Source organism: Loxodonta africana, chromosome 2, assembly GCF_030014295.1.
Source record: "Loxodonta africana isolate mLoxAfr1 chromosome 2, mLoxAfr1.hap2, whole genome shotgun sequence".
In the NCBI taxonomy this organism is placed as follows: domain Eukaryota; kingdom Metazoa; phylum Chordata; class Mammalia; order Proboscidea; family Elephantidae; genus Loxodonta; species Loxodonta africana.
This window is the reverse complement of record NC_087343.1, coordinates 1,523,903-1,544,776: the sequence shown is the minus strand read 5'-3', so window position 1 is coordinate 1,544,776 and position 20,874 is coordinate 1,523,903. Positions and strand designations below refer to the sequence as shown.

Sequence of the window (20,874 nt, the reverse complement as noted above, 5' to 3'; positions counted from 1 at the left end):
ACATATCTATTTACTCATGTGATGGCTCTTATTTCTCTAGGATATATTCCAAGGAGTGGGATTGCTGGATCGTATGGTTCATCTATTTCTAGTTTTTTTAAGGAAGCACCAAATCGACTTCCAAAGTGGTTGTACCATTTTACATTTCGACCAGCAGTATATAGGTGTTCCAGTCTCTCTACAACCTCTCCAACATTTATTATTTTGTATTTTTTGTATTAGTGCTAGCCTTGTTGGGGTGAGATGGTATCTCACTGTAGCCTTGATTTGCATTTCTCTCATGGCTAATGCTTGGGAGCATTTCCTCATGTATCTGTTAGCGGCCTGAATGTCTTCTTTGGTGAAGTGCCTGTTCATATCCTTTGCCCATTTTTTAATTGGGTTATTTGTCTTTTTGTCATTGAGGTTTTGCAGTATCTTATTGATTCTAGAGATTAGATGCTGATCGGATTTGTCATAGCCAAAAATTTTTTCCCAGTCTATAAGTTGTATTTTTACTCTTTTGATGAACATAAGTGTTTCATTTTTAGGAGCTCCCAGTTATCTAGTTTCTCTTCTGGTGTTTGTGCATTGTTAGTAATGTTTTGTATTCCGTTTATGCCACGTATTAGGGGTCCTAGCATTGTCCCTACCTTTTTCTTCCATGAGCTTTATCATTTTAGATTTTATATTTAGGCCTTTGATCCATTTTGAGTTAGTTTTTGTGCATGGTATGAGGTATGGGTCTTGTTTCATTTTTTTGCAGCTGGATATCCAGTTATGCCAGCGCCATCTGTTTAAGAAACTGTCTTTTACCCCCATTTAACTGACTTTGGGCCTCTGTCAAATATCAGCTGTTCACAGGTGGATGAATTTATGTCTAAATTCTTAATTCTGCTCCGCTGGTCTATGTAAATGTTGTTGTACCAGTACCGGGCTCTTCTGACTACCGTGGTGGTATAATAGGCTCTAAAATCAGGTAGTGTGAGGCCTCCCACTTTGTTCTTTTCCTTTAGTAATGCTCCACTTATCCGGAGCCTCCACCCTCTCCATGAGAAGTTGGTGATTTGTTTCTCCATCTCATTAAAAAAGTCATTGGAATTTGGATCAGGATTGCATATCAATGGGTCTTGATAGCATGTTTGATCAATTTCAGATTTGCAGGCATTGGTAAAACCCTCAATTTCTTCATAGTTGGCATTAGTGTTTGGTGCGTGAATATGAATAACAGTAATATTAACTGGTCCCCCTTTTAGGCATGTGGATATTATCCTTTCGCTAAGAGCACTGTACTTCAGGATTGTTGTTGTTGTTAGGTACCATCGAGTGGGTTCCGACTCATAGCAATCCTACGTGCAACACAATGAAACATTGCCCAGTCCTGCGCCATCCTCACAACCATTATAATGCTTAAGCCCACTGTTGCAGCCACTGTGTCAGTCCATCTCATTGAGGGTCTTCCTCTTTTTCGCTGACCCTGTACTTTACCAAGCATGATGTCCTTCTCCAGGGACTGACCCCTTCTCACAACATGTCCAAAGTATTTGAGACGCAGTCTTGCCATCCTTGCTTCCAAGGAGCATTCTGATCACACTTCCTCCAAGACAGACTTTTTGTTCTTTTGACAGTCTTTGGTATAGTCAATATTCTTCACCAACACCACAATTCTTCTTCGGTCTTCCTTATTCATTGTCCAGCTTTCGCATGCATGTTAGGCAACTGAAAACACCATGGCTTGGGTCAGGTGCACCTTAGTCTTTAACATCTTTGCTTTTCAGTACTTTAAAGAGGTCTTTTGCAGCAGATTTGCCCAATGCAAGGCGTCTTTTGATTTCTTGACTGCTGCTTCCATGGGTGTTGATTATAGACCCAGGTAAAATGAAATCCTTGACAACTTAGGTCTTTTCTGCATTTATCATGATGTTGCTTATTGGTCCAGTTGTGAGAATTTTTGTTTTCTTTACGTTGAGATGTAATCCATACTGAAGGCTGTGCTCTTTAATCTTCATCAGTAAGTGCCTCAAGGCCTCAAGTACTTCAGGATAGATGTTGAAATATTCTTTTTGATGATGAACGTGACACCATTCCTCTTCAATATGTCATTCCCATCACAGTAGACCACATAACTGTCTGATTTAAAATGACCAATACCAATCCATTTCTGCTCACTAATGCCTAGGATATTGATCTTCATGCATTTCATTTCATTTTTTGGCAACTTCCAATTTTCCTTGATTCATACTTCAGTTTGTTGTACTGTGCTGACTTGCATGTTGCTACGATGCTGGAAGGTATGCCACAGTTATTTTGAATACCAGGAGGATCCCCCATGGTGAACAGACTTTAGCAGAGCTTCCAGACTAAGACATACAAGGAAGAAGAACCTGGCAATCTACATCCAAAAAACTCTGGCCAATGAAAATCTTATGGATAGCAGCAGGATATTATCTGATATAGTGCCAGAAAATGAGCCCTTCAGGTTAGAAGGCACTCAAAATACAACTGGAAAAGAGCTGCCTCCTCAAAATAGAGTCAAACTTAATGACACGGGTGGAGTAAAACTTTCGGGACCTACTTTTGCTGATGTGGCATGACTCAAAATGAGAAGAAACAGATGCAAACATCCATCAGTAATTGAAAAGTAGAAACTGCTGTATTACCCATAGCTAACTCAAAATTCCATGGGGAAAACACTAAACAGTGCAGGAAGCATCAAAAGAAGATGGAAGGAATACACAGAGTCATTATACCAAAAAGAACTGGTTGACGTTCAACCGTTTCAAGAGGTAGCATACGATCAGGAACCAATGGTACTGAAGGAAGAGGTCAAAGCTGGCACTGAAGGCACTGGTGAAAAACAAGACTCCAGGAACTGAGAGAATATCAACTGAGATGTTTCAACAGACAGATGCAGCACTGGAAGCACTCACTCGTCTACACCAAGAAATTTGGAAGACAGCTACCTGGCCAACTGACTGGAAGAGATCCGTATTTATGCCTATTCCCAAGAAAGGTGATCCAACCAAATGCAGAAATAATACAATAATATCATTAATATCACATGCAAGTAAAATTTTGCTGAAGATCATTCAAAAACGGCTGCAGGAAACTGCCAGAAATTCAGGCCAGGTTCAGAAGAGGACGTGGAACCAGGGATATCATTGCTGATGTCAGATGGATCCTGGCTAAAAGTAGAGAATATCGGAAAGATGTTTACCTGTGTTTTACTGACTGTGCAAAGGCATTCAACTGTGTGGATCACAACAAACTATGGGTAACACTGAGAAGAATGGGAATCTCAGAACACTGAACTGTGCTCACGAGGAACCTTTACATGGATCAGGAGGCAGTTGTTCGGACAGAACAAGGGAATACTGATTGGTTTAAAGACAGGAAAGGCGTGCGTCAGGGTTGTATCCTTTCACCATACCTATTCAACCTGTATGCTGAGCAAACAATCCGAGAAGCTGGACTATATGAAGAAGACCAGAGGATCACGATTGGAGGAAGACTTATTAACAACCTGTGTTACGCAGATGACATAAGCTTGCTTGCTGAAAGTGAAGAGGATTTAAAGCACTTACTGATAAAGGTCAAAGACCATAGCCTTCAGTACGGATTGCACCTCAACATAAAGAAAATAAAAATCTTTACAAGTGGACCAATAAACAACATCACGATAAACAGAGAGAAGACTGAAGTTGCCAAGGATTTCATTTTACTCGGATCCACAATCAACACCCATGGAAATAGCAGTCAAGAAATCAAAAGATGTACTGCGTTGGACAAATCTGCTATGAAAGACCTCTTTCAAGTGTTGAAAAACAAAGATGTCACCTTGAAGACTCAGGTGCACCTGACCCACACTATGGTATTTTCAATCACATCATATGCATGTGAAAGCTGGACAATGAATGAGGAAGACCGAGGAATTGATGCCTTTGAATTGTGATGCTGTCAAAGAATACTGAATATACTGTGGAATGCCAAAAGAACAAACAAATCTGTCTTAGAAGTACAACCAGAATGCTCCTTAGAAGCAAGGATGGCGAGACTGCATCTTACATACTTTGGACACGTTATCAGGATGGATCAGTCCCTGGAGAAGGACATCAAGTTTGGTAAAGTACAGGGTCAGTGAAAAAGAGGAAGACCCTCAACACGATGGGCTGACACAGTGGCTGCAACGATGGGCTCAAGAATAACAATGATTGTGAGGATGGTGCAGGACCAGGCACTGTTTCATTCTGCAGTACATAAGGTCGCTATAAGTCAGAACCAACTTAATGGCACCTAACAACATCATTTTATTGTCAGTCTATCAATAAAACCGGAACGGGTTTTATTGTTTGCTAAAAGTATTGACATTGCCATTTCATCAATAAATTAAGAACTGCTAAAAAATTTATTATCACATCCTAAAAATATATTACCCACACATTCAAAACATCTTTTTCCAGTTTCTCTGTTTAACTTGTTACTATGAAAGTATTTCAAACTTACAGAAAGCTTGCAAAAATAGAAGGAAGAATTCCAGCATGCCTTTGCCCAGGGTCCCTAGTTTTAACACCTGTCACGTTGGCTCGCCTGTTTGCTCTCCCCCTCTCTAAACATTGTCCCTAAGCCGTTTGAGAGTAGGTCGCATACAACCTGTGCCTTTACTGCCTGATACTCCAGTGTGTATTTTCAAAGAAAATAATACATTCTTACAGGGCCACAGCACAGCTTTTAAGTCCAGGAAACTTAGCCTTGTATGTCAGTAGTCATTATTCCAATAACACTCCCAAGTCGTCCGCTGTTTCAACAACATCCTTCCTAGCGTTTCCCTCGTCCGGTGTCCCACCAACATCCTTCCTAGCGTTTCCCTCAGGACGGACTCCAGCAGCGTGACACACAGCCCTGAGCTGCAATGCTTCTTTGCTGTCCATTAATCTGGAACAGCTCCTCCCAGGACATTAACATTCTTTAGGAGTTGTTGTTGTTAGTTGCCATCCAGTCACTCAGAATTATGGCCACCTTACGTACATATAAGGGAACAACACACTGTCTGGTCCTGCGCCATCTTCACGATCATTAGTATAGTCGTCCATTGTTGCAGCCAGTGTGTGCTCTGAGTGCCTTTCAACCTAGAGAGCTCATCTTGCAGCACTACAGCGACAATATTTGGTTGTGATCCATAGACCTTTCACCAGTTAATTTTGGGAAGCAGATCACCAGACCCTTCTTCCTAGTCTTAGTCTGGAAGCTCTGCTGAAACCTGTCCACCATGGGCGACCCTGCTGTTATTTGAAATACCGATGGCATAGTTTCCAGCATCACAGCAACACATAAACCCCCACAGTAGGACAAACTGACAGACAGGTGGTCTTTAGAACGCAGGCCAGCTATTTTACCGAGTGGTCCTCACTTTGGCTTCTTCTGTTTCCTCGTGATTGATTCAGTGTGTACATCTTGGGCCAGAACACCCCAATCATCCGTACCAATACCTGCTACGTTGTAACACTGTGACATTCTCAGGGTTCCCAGCCAGAGGCCCATGAAGTCCTTCTGCTCCTTGATGTGACACTAGTTTTGAACACTAGGCTGAGGCGTCATCAGGTTTCCCCACAGCCTAGTTGCTATCTTTTCTTTCATAATTAAGAGGTAATTTGTGGGAGTTGCTCTGAGATGATGCACATACCTGGTTATTCATCAAACTGCCCCCACTGGACCTGCCACTCACTGATGATTCCAGCCTGCATCACCTTTTACTACGACGGTTGCAAAGTGGCTATTTGCTAACTGCATTGTTCCTGCTAGATGCGAACAGTCAGCATTCTACTGTGACAAAGAGCTTTCCCGTCTCCCGTGTCTACTTATCCATCCATCCATCCATCACTGTAACTATGAACTCTTAGATTTTTATTTCATTCAATGGGTCATATTCCATTACTATCCTTGTTCATACTGATGCTCAAATAGTTCCAGTTTGGCTTCTGGGAGCCTCTCTGAGCCGGCTTCTCTGTCCTTCTGACATGCCTCATCAAGTCCTGGGGCACTTCCTTATACTACCGGCAACAAAATGTCTCAGGCTCTGGACCTTCCCTTCCCAGCCCCAAGACCAGCCTCAGGGTTCCTGGTTCCTCTTAGTGTGGGATGATTTTAGAAACCAAGGTCGGAGCAAAAAGTATACCCTCTTAAAGGAACCAATAAAACTAAGACAGACAAAGCAATGGTGCTTCCATGAAGGTCCCTGGTCTATATTTCATGAGAGGTTGGGAAACCACTCTGCATGACCTACGGGTTGTTGTTGTTAATGGCTGTCAGATCGCTTCCAACTCATGGTGATCCCACGTGTGACAGAATACCACTGCTCGAAAGGGTTTTCTTGGCTATAATCTTTACAGAAGCAGATCACCAGGCCCTTTCTTCCCCAGTACCTCTGGGTGGGTTTGAACTGCCAACCTCTAGGTTAGCATTTAAGCACAAACCATTCGTACCACCCAGAGACCTTTGACCAATGGGCTGCTGCTGTTGTTGGCTGCCGTCAAGTCAGTTTTGACCTATGGGTCGAGTGAGCCAAAACCCCACTTCTTCATCACCATCAACACCAAGATCACAAAGGGGTGGAATATTTCTGTGCTCTTAATAGCCAGCAAGACAATTATTTTTTTAAAAAGAAAAAGTTTCCTTCCTTCTGGGAAAAAACTAAATAAGCAAAGAAAGAGATGATAATAGGTAGTAGCTTTCCAAAACATCAGAGGTAGTTTTGTTCCTGAAAAGGATAATTGTAAACTTACTCATATTTTCTCTGTTTATTTATTTCCAAATGACTGTCATATGCTCAGTAAAGATAAATGAAAGGAGTTATTTCAATCTTAAGAAATTAACTGGGTAATTTATACATAAACAGCAACAAGTCCAAGTCTGGATATCATACAAAAAGAGGAGCAGTGACGTGCCGTGTCTGGCTAATGGAGTTCGAAACTATCCACAGTTACAGGTTTGAAAGTGACACGGTTCGTCATGTTCTAATCGTATCTCCAAAGCGTGAAACAACTTGAACCAGCTCGGAGACCAGTTAGCCCTGTCCATCAGCAGCTGCTGACCCCCGACGCCTCTGTCCTCTATGCAGCACCTTCTCACCCCTGACCCCACATACCCACATGAGCATCAAAGGTTGTGGAGCCACCGGGAGAGGCAGCGAGCAGTTCCTCCTTCACAGCCCCAGAAGGGGTCAACACGGCCGACACCCCGATTTGGACTTCTGGCCTCCAGAGCTATGAGACCATAAATTCCTGTTCTTTAAAGCCGCCCCCGTGTGGTATTGTGTTACGTAGCCCTAGGACACCAAGACAGCAGCGTTAGTCACGATGGCCAAAAAGTAGAAACAGCCCAAACGCTCATCAACAGAAGACAGGATCTGATTTTTCAGAAGTAGTGCCAGGCCTTTCTTCCAAGGCACCTCTGAGCACATTCAAAACTCCACCACTATCTAATCCCAGAACATTTTCCTCACCCCAGAAAAGAAACCCCATACCTATTAGCAGTCACTCCCCATGCCCCCTCTCCCCTTCCCCTTGCGACCACCAGCCTACTTTCTGTCTCTATGGATTTGCCTATTCTGGACACATCACATAAACAGAATCTGACAGTATTTGTCCTTTTGTGACTGGCTTCTTTCATTCAGCATAAAGTTTGCAAGGTTCATCCATGTCATAGCATTTATCAAGCTTCATTTTTCTTTTTGGCTAGAAAACACTTTTTTCATCTGTTCTGCAGTCTGAAAGGTGCTCTTGCTAATGTTGTTGGTGCATGTCATGGGTTGAAATAAAAAACCCATTGCCACTGAGTCGATTCCAACGCATAGCGACCCTATAGGACAGAGTAGAACTGCCCCTTAGAGCTTCCAAGGAGTGCCTGGTGGATTTCAACTGCCAACCTTTTGGTTAGCAGCCGTAGCACTCAACCATTACGCTATCAGGGTTTCCATGGATTGACTTATGTGCCCCAGGAATGTGTGTCAACCTGGCTAGGCTGTGATTCCCAGTATTGTGTGATTTCCACCATTCTGTCAACTGACGTGATTTTCCTATGTGTTATAAATCCTACCTCTATTATGTTAACATGGCAGGACTCAATCCACAACACTAGGTTGTGTCTTAAACCAATGTCTTTTCAGATACAAAAGAAAAGCGAGCAGAGAGACAGGGGGACCTCAGACCACCAAGAAGGAAGTGCCAGGAGCAGTGCATCCTTCGTACCCGTGGCCCCTGTGCTGAGAACCTCCTAACCCAGGGGAAAACAGATGACAATGACCTTCCTCCAGAGGCGACAGAGAGGAAGCCTTTCCCCGGAGCTGGCACCCTGAATTTGGACATCCAGACCCCTAAACTGTGAGAGAATAAATTTCTCTTTGTTAAGGCCATCCATTTGTGATATTTGTTACAGCAGCACTAGATGACTAAGACAGTGCACAAGCTAACGTTGTTGTTACTATTACGGTTGTTGCTGCTTGTGGAGTTGGCCCCGACTCATGGCGACCCCATGCACAATGGGATTGGGCCGTTATCATCCATACAGCTACGATTTTTTGTTGTTACTGTTGTTGTACCTGCTATCAAGTCAGGCCCCTGACTCATGGCGACCCCACGTACAATGCAGTCAGACTGTTGTGATCCAGAGGGTTTCCACTAGCTGATTTTCAGACTCTGCCTAGCCTGTCTCCGGTTATCCTTTCTTCCTAGCCTGTCTTAGTCTGGAAGCTCCGCTAAAGCCTATTTGACATCACAGGAACACGCAAGCTTCCACTGACAGACAGGTGGTGGCTGCACTCGAGGGATGTTGGGTGGGACTCAAACTCAGGTCTCCCGCATGGAAGGCGAAAATTCTACCACTGCACCACTGTTAAATGGATACTTCCAATTCCCAGAGCAGATCTGCCAGGTCCAAATGTGGCCCCTCATTCCTACCACACCAGACACACACCTGTACTAAGACGTCGGGGTGCCTCTAATCTGCATTACTCCTACCGAGCCATCAGGGGGAACTGGCGCAGAGCCCGGGAGAGGGGGCACAGCGCTAGGACTGCCTATCTCCAACGTGTTCTGAAGGTCCGACTAACAGTTCACCCGCATTACCTCCTACAGGAAACGCTTCTGGACAAACTGGCTTTCTGAGCCTCCAGCCAAGCCTGGGGAACAGGTCAGCGCCCAGAGAATGGGCATGTCCCCAGGAGGGCCGCGTGACCCAGCCAGGCCTTGAGGGACAGACCTGGCCTCCCCTCGTGCCACCCCCCACCCCGAAGGCAAAGCCTGGCACAGGCTGAGCACGGAGGCCCTCCACCTGGCAAATTAAGCCTTCCAGACAAACAGACACCACCTGGGCCTCCCCAGCCCTGCCGGATCCACCGAACAGAAGAGGGCAAGTGGAAGGGCCCCTGTAACACAGCTGATGGGGTGCTTCATGTATCCCAGCTGCCCCGCTTGCTCAGGGTCACCGAGGTGCCACAAGGTCCTTTTAGAGGTTTCTCTGTGCACAGAACGGGTAATAATTGCTATTGCGTTCACCAAAACGACAGGCGTCTTATATAGAGATCCACACACAAAGTCGGTGGGGTGAGCAGTGAGGGGTTCACTGCAGAGGGATGCTGGCCGTCTGTAAAGGGTGACGGGAAAAGCTGGAAAGGGACCATGGTGATGGCCCTACCACACGATAAACGCCACGTCTCTGAACCGTGCGTGTGAAGAATGCTGAAACGGCAAATGTTATTACGTATACATTTACCACAATTAAAATAAACAACAGGCTCCACATTGCTGCCTTGTGAACAGCCCCAGAGGGGACAGAACTTTACAGTAAGAAGCACCAGGAGGCGCAGCAGCTGTGTCAAGGCCACTGCTGCCCCCTGCTGGGACCGAGCAGTATTCCAGGAACCCCAATTCTGACAGTCCTGCCTCCAAGCGCAGCAGGGAACTCCCAGTAAACATAAGGCCTCTGTTCTTATAAAGGAAACCCTGGTGGCATAGTGGTTAAGAGCTATGGCTGCTAACTAAAAGCTCGGCGGTTCGCATCCAGCGGGCACTCCTTGGAAACTCTATGGGGCAGTTCTACTTGATCCTATAGGGTTGCTATGAGTCAGAATTGACTCGAAGGCAACGGGTTTTTTTGGTTCTCACAAAGGAAACCCTGGTGGTGTAGTGGTTAAGAGCTACAGCTGCTAAGCAAAAGGTCGCAGTTTGAAACCACCAGGTGCTCTTTGGAAACCCTATGGGGCAGTTCTACACTGTCGGAATCAACTCAACAGCAACGGGTTTGTTTTTTTTTTTTCCGTTTTTGGTCCTTGGCAACCTTACGGGGCAGTCCTACTCTGTCCTGTAGGGTCGCTGTGAGTCGTAATCGACTCCACGGCAACAGGTTATTCCTCCAAAGCATGGATTTTAAATTAAAGTTGTTTTCCCCGAAATGCTAATTATCCCATTGCAGGAGGAATGCCCACGTATCATAATCAGTGGCAAATAACCATTAGAATTCCAAATCAATTATTTGATCCCAAATACTGTATTTTTACACAAAAGACACGCACCTTCTACGTTTGTTTGCCAACCACAGCCTCCCCCCTTGAGGTATTTTTGTAAGCATGCGATGCTGCTTTTGTTTTTGCAATAACATGTTAACAAAATCCGCAAAGCAGCACTTATGAAAATATCTCTTGGGGGAGGGCACGATTGACAAACATAAAAGGTGAGCATTATTTGCGTAAAACATAGTTTTACAAACAACCAGGGATCTTGCCCGTCTACCTCTTTTCACTTCTATAACAAAAGTGCAGACACCCAAGTTTCCTCTCAGTTTTGAGCTTACTGAGAGTTACAATCATAAAGAATCAAGTCACTTTCAAGAATATTTAACCAAATATTTCTAAATGGACTCGAAAGATAAAAGGCTGTGGCATTATACTGTAGGTCCCAATAGTAAGAATAAATTTCTCAAGGCCTGAAGCATCTTACCCAAAAACTGAGGTATAAAAAAACAAAAAAAGTACATTTTCTTTTTTTTAAATTAAAACCCACATCAGTTACGTAGTGGCATTTCAGCAAACATCCAATTCCACAAGATTACTGTGGTAAAAATCACAGCCTTTGAAAAGGGAAAAGGGCCGCTTCTACGGTCTATAAACCAGCGATTGAGCAGGCCTGCTGCCCCTCCACTCCCCCAGGCGAGGGAGGGAGGGCTGCTTCAACGCCACGCTGTGGTATTTTCACTTTGGAAAGTGCAGAATAAAATTTCAGTACTCAGTTCTTAGGCAAATCAGCCAACTGGGGTAAATTAAAACTAGTCAACACTCAACCGCCCTGAAAGTTATCTCACTGCAAAATCAGAGGACCCGTCAATGGAAGGGGACACCTCGTCAGCCTTCATCAGCGCCTGCAGCTGGGTTGGGAAGCAACCGCAGCTGGGCTTGCCAGCCACCGCAAACAGTTCCAATGAAGGACGTGGGATGTGGGGACCTCATCGGGCAGTTTGCAAACTGTAGTTTTGAAGGCTAGGTAAATAACTGAGACTTTTATCTAAAACAAACATTCAAAAATATAACTGGATCTTTTATGATGAGACTTTCAAGGCCCTGAAGCTTAATCTTTATTAAACCAATGAACCGAAATCCAAGTTCCCTCAAGACTTCTGGGAGGCCTTGTTTTGTGCGTGGGTAGGTGGACGGACCACGGAGCCGTGGCAAGTCAGAAGGGCCTTCGGCAGAACCTAAAACAAGACAAATGGGGGCAGGAAGGGTCTACTCACCATCTGAGGCACTCCGAAAATAACCACGTTTGTGTACTGCGAAAACGTGACCTAGACGAGGAGCAAGCAACATACAGGTTAGCTGTTAAAACCAAACGCTGGGCTTGACTTTGTTTCACAGAAATGAGTGGCAACTTTCCATTTTGTGAAACAGTGGGTTTTTACAAACTCTTTTGTGGTCCTCAAGTTTGCAAAGGAAGAGAACACGAAGCTCGCACTTTTGTTCACACTCGTTCAATACATTAAAACCAGCTGCTGTTGAGTCAACTCCGACTCGTGGCAACCCCACAGGGTTTTCAAGGGTTGATTTCTTCCAAGGTGCCTCTGGGTGTGTTCCAGCCACCAACCTTTCAGTCAACAGCTGAGCGCTTTAACTGCACCGCCCAGGGGCTCCTGCAATCCATTATGGGTTTCCAAATGCTTCCCTATAAATCATCCCAGCCATCCCCACAGCAGCTCTGCACTAAACACGGGTCAGCGTCGGAAAGGTCAGTTCAGGCCGAGCTTCAGCCAGTTCCCGTCCGGGCCGTCTGGCTCCCAGCTCAGCCTGCACGGCTCCACCCACCACCCACTCAGGGGACCTCAGAACCACCTGATTTTTTATGTGGCTGCATCATTAAAGTTCTAGTCCCTTCTTTTCTAAACTTGTATGTGAAAAAGCAATTCAATGGCCTCTAGTTGAAAAACTGCTGAGAGGGGAGTGCTTTGCCGGTCAAAACTCTTACTGCCCAGGAGAAATTTTATTTGCTCTGTAGAGATCGTTTATGTATATATGGCATAAAAAAACAATGCAAGTAAATTTTTATAAGCTACTGATTTTTTTTTTTTTTTTTTTACTGATAGCAGTATTACAATGGAAACTTCTCATTTAAGAAAGAGCACTTTACACAGGGTTCTAAAGCAAAATTACAAGGTTTTAGAGTACAAATAAGCTTGGGGAGTATCTTGGACTTTACGAGGACAGGAAGTTGGTGGATTCTTTCTTTCCTCTGTCACCTATCTCTTTCTCTAAACACACACACAAGCACACGGAAAAATCTAGCATTTACCAGAAATGACACTGACAAGTTAATGCTTAAATTATCGTTAATAAGATTTCTAAATGAGATTTTTAAAAATCTCAACATTTCATACTAAAAAGAAATAAGAATTGTTTCAATTTAGCAAATAAATTCTTGGAATTCATGTCGCCCCTCAGGTAGTAAACTTAGGCTCCTAACCTAGAGTCTGTCTGTAAAGTCTATCAGTTTAAAATGTGTTCACATCTCATTATACTGAAATATTCACTTGTGTGTCAATTACTTTTCTTTGAATGCAGTTTTCAGTCACTCTAAGTGTGCCATCTGATTCATCTGTTTTGTCTTTTGCTGCTCGTACTTTTGGTGTCATATCCAAGAATTCATTGCTAAAAACTAGATCCCGAAGCTTCATCCCCATATTTTCCTCTAAGAGTTTTAGATCTCACATTTAGGTCCTTGGCCCATTTTGAATATTTTCATGTATGGTATGAGGCATGGAACCAGCTTCATTCCCCTACAGAGGAAAATCCAACTGTCTCAAAAAACCCGCTGCCACTGACTCGATTCCGACTCACAGAGTTTCCAAGAAGCAGCTGGTGGGTTTGAACCACCGACCTTTATAGTCAACAGCCGAACTCTTAACCACTGCTCCACCACCACCATTTATTAAAGAGCCTCTTCCTTCCCCTAGCACCCCTGTTGAAAATCCACTGACCTCAGATGTGTGGTTTATTTCTGGACTCAATTCTATTCAGTCATGTTAATTATGAATAATAAAGTTTTCAGCTGGATTTTTCCAGGACCATTCTCTGGTCAACATACCTTCCACAAATCTGAGATGTAAAATCTGGCAGAGTCACGCACGCCTTCTCGCCATGCGCGGTATCTGGAGTACCAAACCAGCCACGGATTTAGTTCATAACCAACGGCCGGGAACCCCTCCTTTGCAGCTGCTATCACCTGTGGGAAGGGGCAGGATGTGTTCAAAACCGAGAACATCGTTTCTACAGGCAAACGATATGGCCATTTCCTACTCAGGGTCTACATTTCCTAAAATGGCCAGTCAAAAAGCAGTTCCTTATCCGTATGACCCAGCAGTTCCACTCCTAGGTATGTACACCCAGGAGAACTGAGAACAAGTTCAAACAAAAACTCACACACGAATATCACAGCAGCACTAAGCACAGTCAGCAAAAGATAGAAATAACCCAAGTGTCCACCACCGGATGAATGGATAAACAAAATACAGTCCAGCCATACAACGGAGCGTTTCTCAGCCATCGAGAGAGATGAAGTGCTGATATCTGCTGCGACATGGATGAACCGTGAAAACGTTCTGCTCAGAGAAGGAAGCCAGTCACAAAAGACCGCACGTTATGAGATTCCGTTTGTCTGCAATGTTCAGAACAGGCGAACCCACACAAACAGAAAGTAGATTGGCAGTCACCCAGGGCTGGAGGAGGCGGAGGGGAAGACCGCTTAATGTGCGCGGTTTCCTTTTGGTGTGAGGAAAAACTCCTGGGACTGGATAGTGGCGATGGCTGTACCACACGGGAATGTACTTCATGTCACTGAATTGCACGTTTTAAAACGGTGAATTGAGGAAAAGGAAGCATCTCCGCTGTCTAAGATGCCATTTGAAAGTTACGTGGCTTTGTGGACAAGGTAACGGCCCAGCCACATAAACTCAGCTTCCTCATTTTTGTCAAAGATTTCATGTAGAGTATCAGAAGAGGTGTTCAGGTTTGTATAATTAATTCTGGATTAGCCAACCCCTGGGTGGATCTAACAAAAAGTTGCTGAAAACTTGCCATATCTCTCCACCAGCGGGCTAGACAGCCTTGGTGAGATGCATAAGCCTGGGAGAACTGTTTGGCGAACAAGGAATAGTTTGCAGTAAAAATAACCTGTCAGTGAAGTTTCCGCAATCAGTGGCATGTCATTTCCTCAGTAGTTAGAGACTGTCCACTCAAAACTGGAAATGCAGGCAAATGTGCAACGAAACAAGTGGAAATAAAGCCACCGCCCCCGTGAGGTGGGAGGGCTGGGGGCCACGGCTGGGGCCTCCATCCACTCTGCCACCACGCTCCAGGGGGGCGTCCTTGGTTGAGCTGTTTGTACTGCGGCAGTTTCCCAAGGACCTATAGTGCCGCCCTGTTAGGAAGAAAACCGTCTCCTTAGAAACCTTAAAGATACCATCTAAAACGTGTGAGGCATTCAGAGCTGGACTGAAGAAGCTTCCTCCTAATTACAATATCCTTGTTCTGTTTTACCTCTTCCTGATCACTGAGGTCACCATTCTGGGACTGAAGGGTCTGTGTCACCTGCAGAGTCCCTGGGTGGCACAGTTAACACACTCAGCTGCTAAACGAAAGATTGGAGGTTCAAGTCCACAGCCTCCTTGGAAGAACGTCCTGGAGATCTGCTTCCCAAGTCAGCCATTGGAAACCCTACGGTGCACAGTTCCACCCTGACACACAGGTCGTGACGAGTCAGAGCTGACTCCATGGCGACTGGTTTTTAGCGTACGTCCACTGGGTTGGTGGCAGCTGCTGAGGCCCTGCTGGTCTCCACACTAAATATTTCTAGAACACTGCCTCTCCTAAGTTTGCATCTTCTCCTCACGGCTGTTCATTGTGCTGGGGACACACCAGCCAGCCTGTACTGCTGTCCTCCTTTTTCAGGTCACCTTCTACATGGAGGCCTGAGGGTGGTCACCTCGCCCAGGAGGGGCACGCTCTGGGACACTCTCGTGCAGTCAGAGGCCTGTGTCTTTATGGACAGATTCCCTGCTGGGCTCAAAGGAGCTGAGGTGGCTAAGCCTGACCTCTGGATAAAAGGGGGTCAAGGCACTGGCTCTTCTCTATCTTACGCCACATAACTCCACAGGAATTACTGCTTATATGTGTGTAAACCAGTTGCCACCAAGTCGACTCCAACTCCTGGCAACCCTATCATTTTTTAACCTCTTCCTGGTTGCCAGGCCTTTCTTCTGAGGCACCTCTGGGTGGGCTCAAACCTCCAACCTTTCGGTTAGCAGCCAAGTGTGTTAACTGTTTACACTACTCAGGGACTATATGTGCATGCTGCTGTTAGGTACCGTGGTATCAGCTCCGACTCACGGCGACCTTACGTACAATAGAACAAAACGTTGCCTGGTATAAACACAACTAAATGAAGAAGCAAACACCTTTGGGGCAGAAATGTCAAACGGTGAGTCTTCATGATCTAGTAATTGTCTGTTGGCTCGAGTATCTTTAACAGGCAATTTGATAATTAGCAATTAATGCTTCTTCATCATCTGTCATGTCTAGTGTGCTTTCTCCCTTTAGAGAAAGTTAAATAAACTCCAAACTCACTAGAGGGTTTGTCAGGCAGGCAGAACAAACACAAAGTTAAACAAAGTTAAAGGGTCAGATTTGGCAAGTCATTGCAGAAGCCTCACGAGAAATGTAAGACAGAAGTTTTAGCAACGATTCTGACTCCAAACCATCAAAGTGTCTGAGCGGCACTCACGACGCGCCCGTCGCCGCTGCCGATGTCCACCAGGGGCCCGTTCCTGCCGCGCAGCACCTTCATCACATTCTCCACCTGCCGCGGCGTCGCCGGGACGAAGGGCAGGCAGACTCTGCGGAGGGCTGGCATCAGGAACGGCGTGGCCACAGCGTACAGGGCTGCGAGTGTCCCGCCAACAGCCCCGGTCAGGAAGAGCCCCCAGCGCCTTGTCTTCAAGCAGTCAGCTTCCAAGCTCATGGGAGGGCCACACAGTGACCGACCTCCTCCTTGCAGGGCTTCCAGGGGGGCACCTAGGACGAGGACAAGCAGAACGGACATCCATGGAGCTGAATCGGAAATCCAAGAGAACGACTCATGCTTCCTAAAGAGGGAAAACTCAGCTGACCGCTATCTAACTACAGGTTAGGACCCCACGTGGAGCTCAAGTCCACTGACAACGAAGCGTTCTGGAGAAAATGACTCGACACTAACGGGAGGCCGGAATCTCTCCTTCCCACATTCTGGTGTTCTTTGTCCTAGGGGCCGTCCTTAGAAAACACTGTTTTCAGACGTATTGGGGAATTTACGAACTCAACACCCAGCAGAAGTGTTAAAGGCAAACACCATGCTTTTACGATTCACGATTCAAAACAAAGCCTCATAAACCAATAAGCATGGAAATATCTAATTATTTCCCAATTTCAAAAAGGATGGCAGGATTTGACATCAATATTGATCTGGTATCAACCATGCAGACGCACAAAAACAATTGTGAAGTAAAAGGGGAGACGCAAGGTAGTTTTTGTCAAAAACCTTAAATAAGCTGGTAACTAAGAGGTTTTCAAGGCCAATCTGAAAAAACTGAAAATAAAATAACCATTTCAACACTATCACGAGTACCGAATAAAGCAAACACACCCAGTCGTTGATCACAGGGAAATGGGTGGTACCTCAAACATCCACAGCTTGAGTTTTATCCTTTACATACAACGCATTCTTAGTGGAATCTCACGTTTTAAGAAACTTTTGAAATTGATGAATGGCTGGTCAAGAGCAAAGTCTCTTCTGCCACGTAAGGTGATATAGTCACAAGTTCTGGGGATGAGAACATCAATACCTTTGCGGGGGGCGTTATTCTGCCAACCACACCCAGGGAATGAGGTGCAAACAGAACGTGGGACACCCCAAAAGCTGGCACAGAGCCAGAGTCACTGCTGCAGGCAGGGACAACCACAGCACCCCCCTCAGGCAGCTGTGTGCCGTGAGACCCCCAAGCCCCCCGAGCCCCCCAAGAGGCGTATGAGAAAGTTCTTCTGCTGGTGCTGGAGGTAAAATAAAAGGGGAGTTCAGAGGGGGTGGTGCTTGAGAGAAAGCAAAGCGTGAGGCTCGTCTTCAGTTACCCTTCTGGGCACTGAATGGACGAACCTGTACCACAGCAGCCATCTGCAGCTGATGGCTGTAAGAGGAGGGACAGTGGCCACGCCTCACGTGACGCTCTCCAGAGGGTGATCGATTGTACAGCACAGTATCCAAGAGCACCAGAGTCACACAGGTCTGGGCCACGTGCTGACAATACTGTTACGTTAGGTAGGCTGTTTCCTCGCTGTAAGGTCTGGAGATAATACGTACCTTGTGGGGCAGTTGGGACAATTTAATAAATGAAGCGTATAAAGCACTTAGCACGGGCCTGAGAGAGTAAGCAATAACTGTTGGCTGCTATTCTTATTCTCAATACTATCGTTTTTACTATGTATCAAGCAGCAAATACGGAAGGTGAATACATGTTGGCATGGATTGAATTGTGTCCCCCCAAAATATCTGTCAACTTGGCTAGGTCATGATTCCCTTAAATGATTGTATGATTGTCTCCCGTTTTATCTTCTGATGCAATTTCCCTGTGTGTTGTAAATCCTATCACTATGATGTAATAAGACGGATTACCAACAGTTGTACTGATGAGTTCTAAAAGCTTAGGTAGTATCTTAAGCCAATCTCTTTGGAAATATAAAAGCAAGAAGTGAGCAGAGAGACGGGGCACCTCACACCACCAAGGAAACAGTGCCAGGAGCACTATGTTTTGGACGTGGGTCCCTGCGTGAAGGAGGTCCTAGTCTGGGGGAAGACTGATGAGAAGGCAGACAGAGAGAAAAACCCTTCCCCTGGAGCTGATGCCCTGAATTTGGACTTTAGCCTACTTTACTGTGAAGAAATAAATTTCTCTTTATTAAAGCCATCCACTTGTGGTGTTTCTGTCACGGCAGCCACTAGACGACCAAGATACATGTCATTTTAGGTAAAAACGCAGAGCAAAGAAGAAGAGGAATAAAAGGAAACCTAACATTGTCAGTAGGGGCAGTGGGGGTTCGGGGGTAGAATCTCACGTTCCCGGCCAGCGTACCTCACGCACGGCCGCCACCTGTCTGTCAGTAGAGGCTTGTGTGCTGCTACAATGCTGAACAGGTTTCAGTAGGGCTTACAGACGGGGACGGACTAGGAAGAAAGACCTGGAGATCTACTTCTGAAAATCAGCCAACAAAAACCCTATGAATCACAGCAGTCCAACCCACAACCATCTTGGGGATGGTGCAGGACTTCACACTGTTTCATTCTGTTGTGCCGTGGGGTCACCATGACTCAATGGCAGCTAATACAACAAGGACAGCCCTGGGGACTTGGTCAAGATGGCCACACAGTTGGAGGACATTCACCAGTAACTGCCTGCTCACAAACAGCGCAGACACTGTTACGGATTGAACTGTGTCCTCCAAAAAGAAATGTTTAAGTTCTAACCACTGTGAACATGATCCTGTTTGGAGATAGAGGGTTTTCTTGTGTTATGTTAATAAGGTCATACCAGACCAGAGTGGATACAAAACCTAATCCCTTGGGAGTTATAAAAAGAACAGAACACAGACACCCACAGAGGGAAGACAGACACTAAGGAACGACAAGAAATGTCAAGGATCGCCGGCCGTCACCGGAAGCTGGGACGGAGGCCTGGAACAGCCCCCCTCTCAGAGCTGCAGAAGGATTTGACAGGGCCGACACCCTGAGCTCACACTCTGCACCTCCAGGGCTCTGAGAAAATCAGTGTCTGTTCTCTAGCGCGCCCACTTGTGGTGTATTCTGTTATAGCAGCACTGAGACACTAAGACACAGCCACACCACCTGGGTAAAGCTCTCAAACTGCACCTGACCCAAGCCATGGTATTTTCAATTACATCATATGCACGTGAAAGCTGGACAACGAATAAGGAAGACTGAAGTAGAACTGACGCCTTTGAATTGTGGTGTTGGCGAAGAATATTGAATATACCATGGACTGCTAAAAGAACGAACAAATCTGTCTTGGAAGAAGCGTGGCTAGGATGCTCCTTAGAGGCAAGGATGGAGAGACTTCGTCTTACATACTTTGGACATGTTGTCAGGAGGGATCAGTTCCTGGAGAAGGACATCATGCTTAGCAGAGTACAGGGTGAGCAGAAAAGAGGAAGACCCTAAACAAGGTGGATTGACACAGTGGCTGCAACGATGAGCTCAAGCATAACGATTGTAAGGATGGCGCAGGACCAGGCAGTGTTTCATTCCGTTGTGCATAGGGTCGCTATGAGTCGGAACCGACTCGACGGCACCTAACAACAACAACAAATATTTTCTCTAAGGCAGCATAAGCCAGTAGACAGCTGGCCAAACACAGACAATCCAAGTTCTATTTCACCTGTGTAGACAGGTTCACTGCATTTCTGCCAATAAGAGCGTAACAAAGAACTCGTGACTTCTTGGGGCCTCTCGGCCTAGCTTGTGCGAGTGGTGGGGTCAGGTGGAGACAGAGACAAGACAGGTTCTGAGAAATGCTGTAATCTGTGTAAGATGCTGGGCGGTGGTTGGGGGGATCACCAACATTGTACAAATTTTGCGTACCAAAAATGGGGTAAGGAGGAGGAAAGACTGATTCCAGCAATGGGACCAGTAAGGAGTTGGCGAGTGTTGGGACAAGGGCATTTGTAGAAGCCACAGGACCAAGACATGTGGGAGGTGGGGAGACTCTGCTGAGCAGAACCCGTTGCCATTGAGTCTATGCCAACCCACAGCAACACCACGTGTTTCAGAATAAACTGCTCCATCAGGTTTTCTTGGCTGTAATCTTTACAAGAGCAGATCACCAAGTCTTTCTTCCGCAGCACTGTTCAGTGGGTTAGAGTCACCAACCTTCAGGTTAGTAGCCAAGTACAAACCGTTTGCGCCACCCGGGGACCTCTGCTGAGCAGAGGAGATAAAACGCAAAGGTCCAGCAGGGGCCTTGACTGCCGGGCCATGTATATTTTATTCAACGTGCACTGGGGCAAAGTGTTTTGAGAAAAAATCACTACGTTTATGGTTTTAAGAAAGGCAACAGCAGCAGTCTGTGCCTTGATGAAACCACTGCATTTTCTGTGTTTTTAACGCCTGCAAAAGCCTCTCAACTTCACAAAGATTCATCTGGGGTAAATAAGACTCACGCCCACTGCCTGAGCTTTTTAAGAAGTTACTCCATGAATCCAGTATGACTCTATCGTCACCACCATTCAATAAAAAATGTACTGATTTTTGTCCCTGAAGTTTC

The 20,874-nt window shown here is 45.6% G+C and overlaps 1 protein-coding gene across 2 annotated transcripts in view; it reads right to left on the bottom strand.

The window, feature by feature from the left end:
• Positions 1–20,874, bottom strand: part of ATPSCKMT (ATP synthase c subunit lysine N-methyltransferase) — a 40,862-nt gene that overhangs the window by 17,429 nt on the left and 2,559 nt on the right. The window contains exons 2-5 of one of the 2 annotated variants that reach the window (XR_002785100.2): positions 16,293–16,582; positions 13,599–13,736; positions 11,758–11,808; positions 7,121–7,300 (exon numbers count right to left, since the gene is read on the bottom strand). Coding sequence is in view for 1 of the 2 variants with exons in the window: in XM_010588058.3 (XP_010586360.1) it covers positions 11,758–11,808; positions 13,599–13,736; positions 16,293–16,582 (479 nt within the window). In the remaining variant the exon portion in view is untranslated. The remainder of the gene's footprint in view (positions 1–7,120; positions 7,301–11,757; positions 11,809–13,598; positions 13,737–16,292; positions 16,583–20,874) is intronic. The other variant, XM_010588058.3, reaches the window with a different exon arrangement.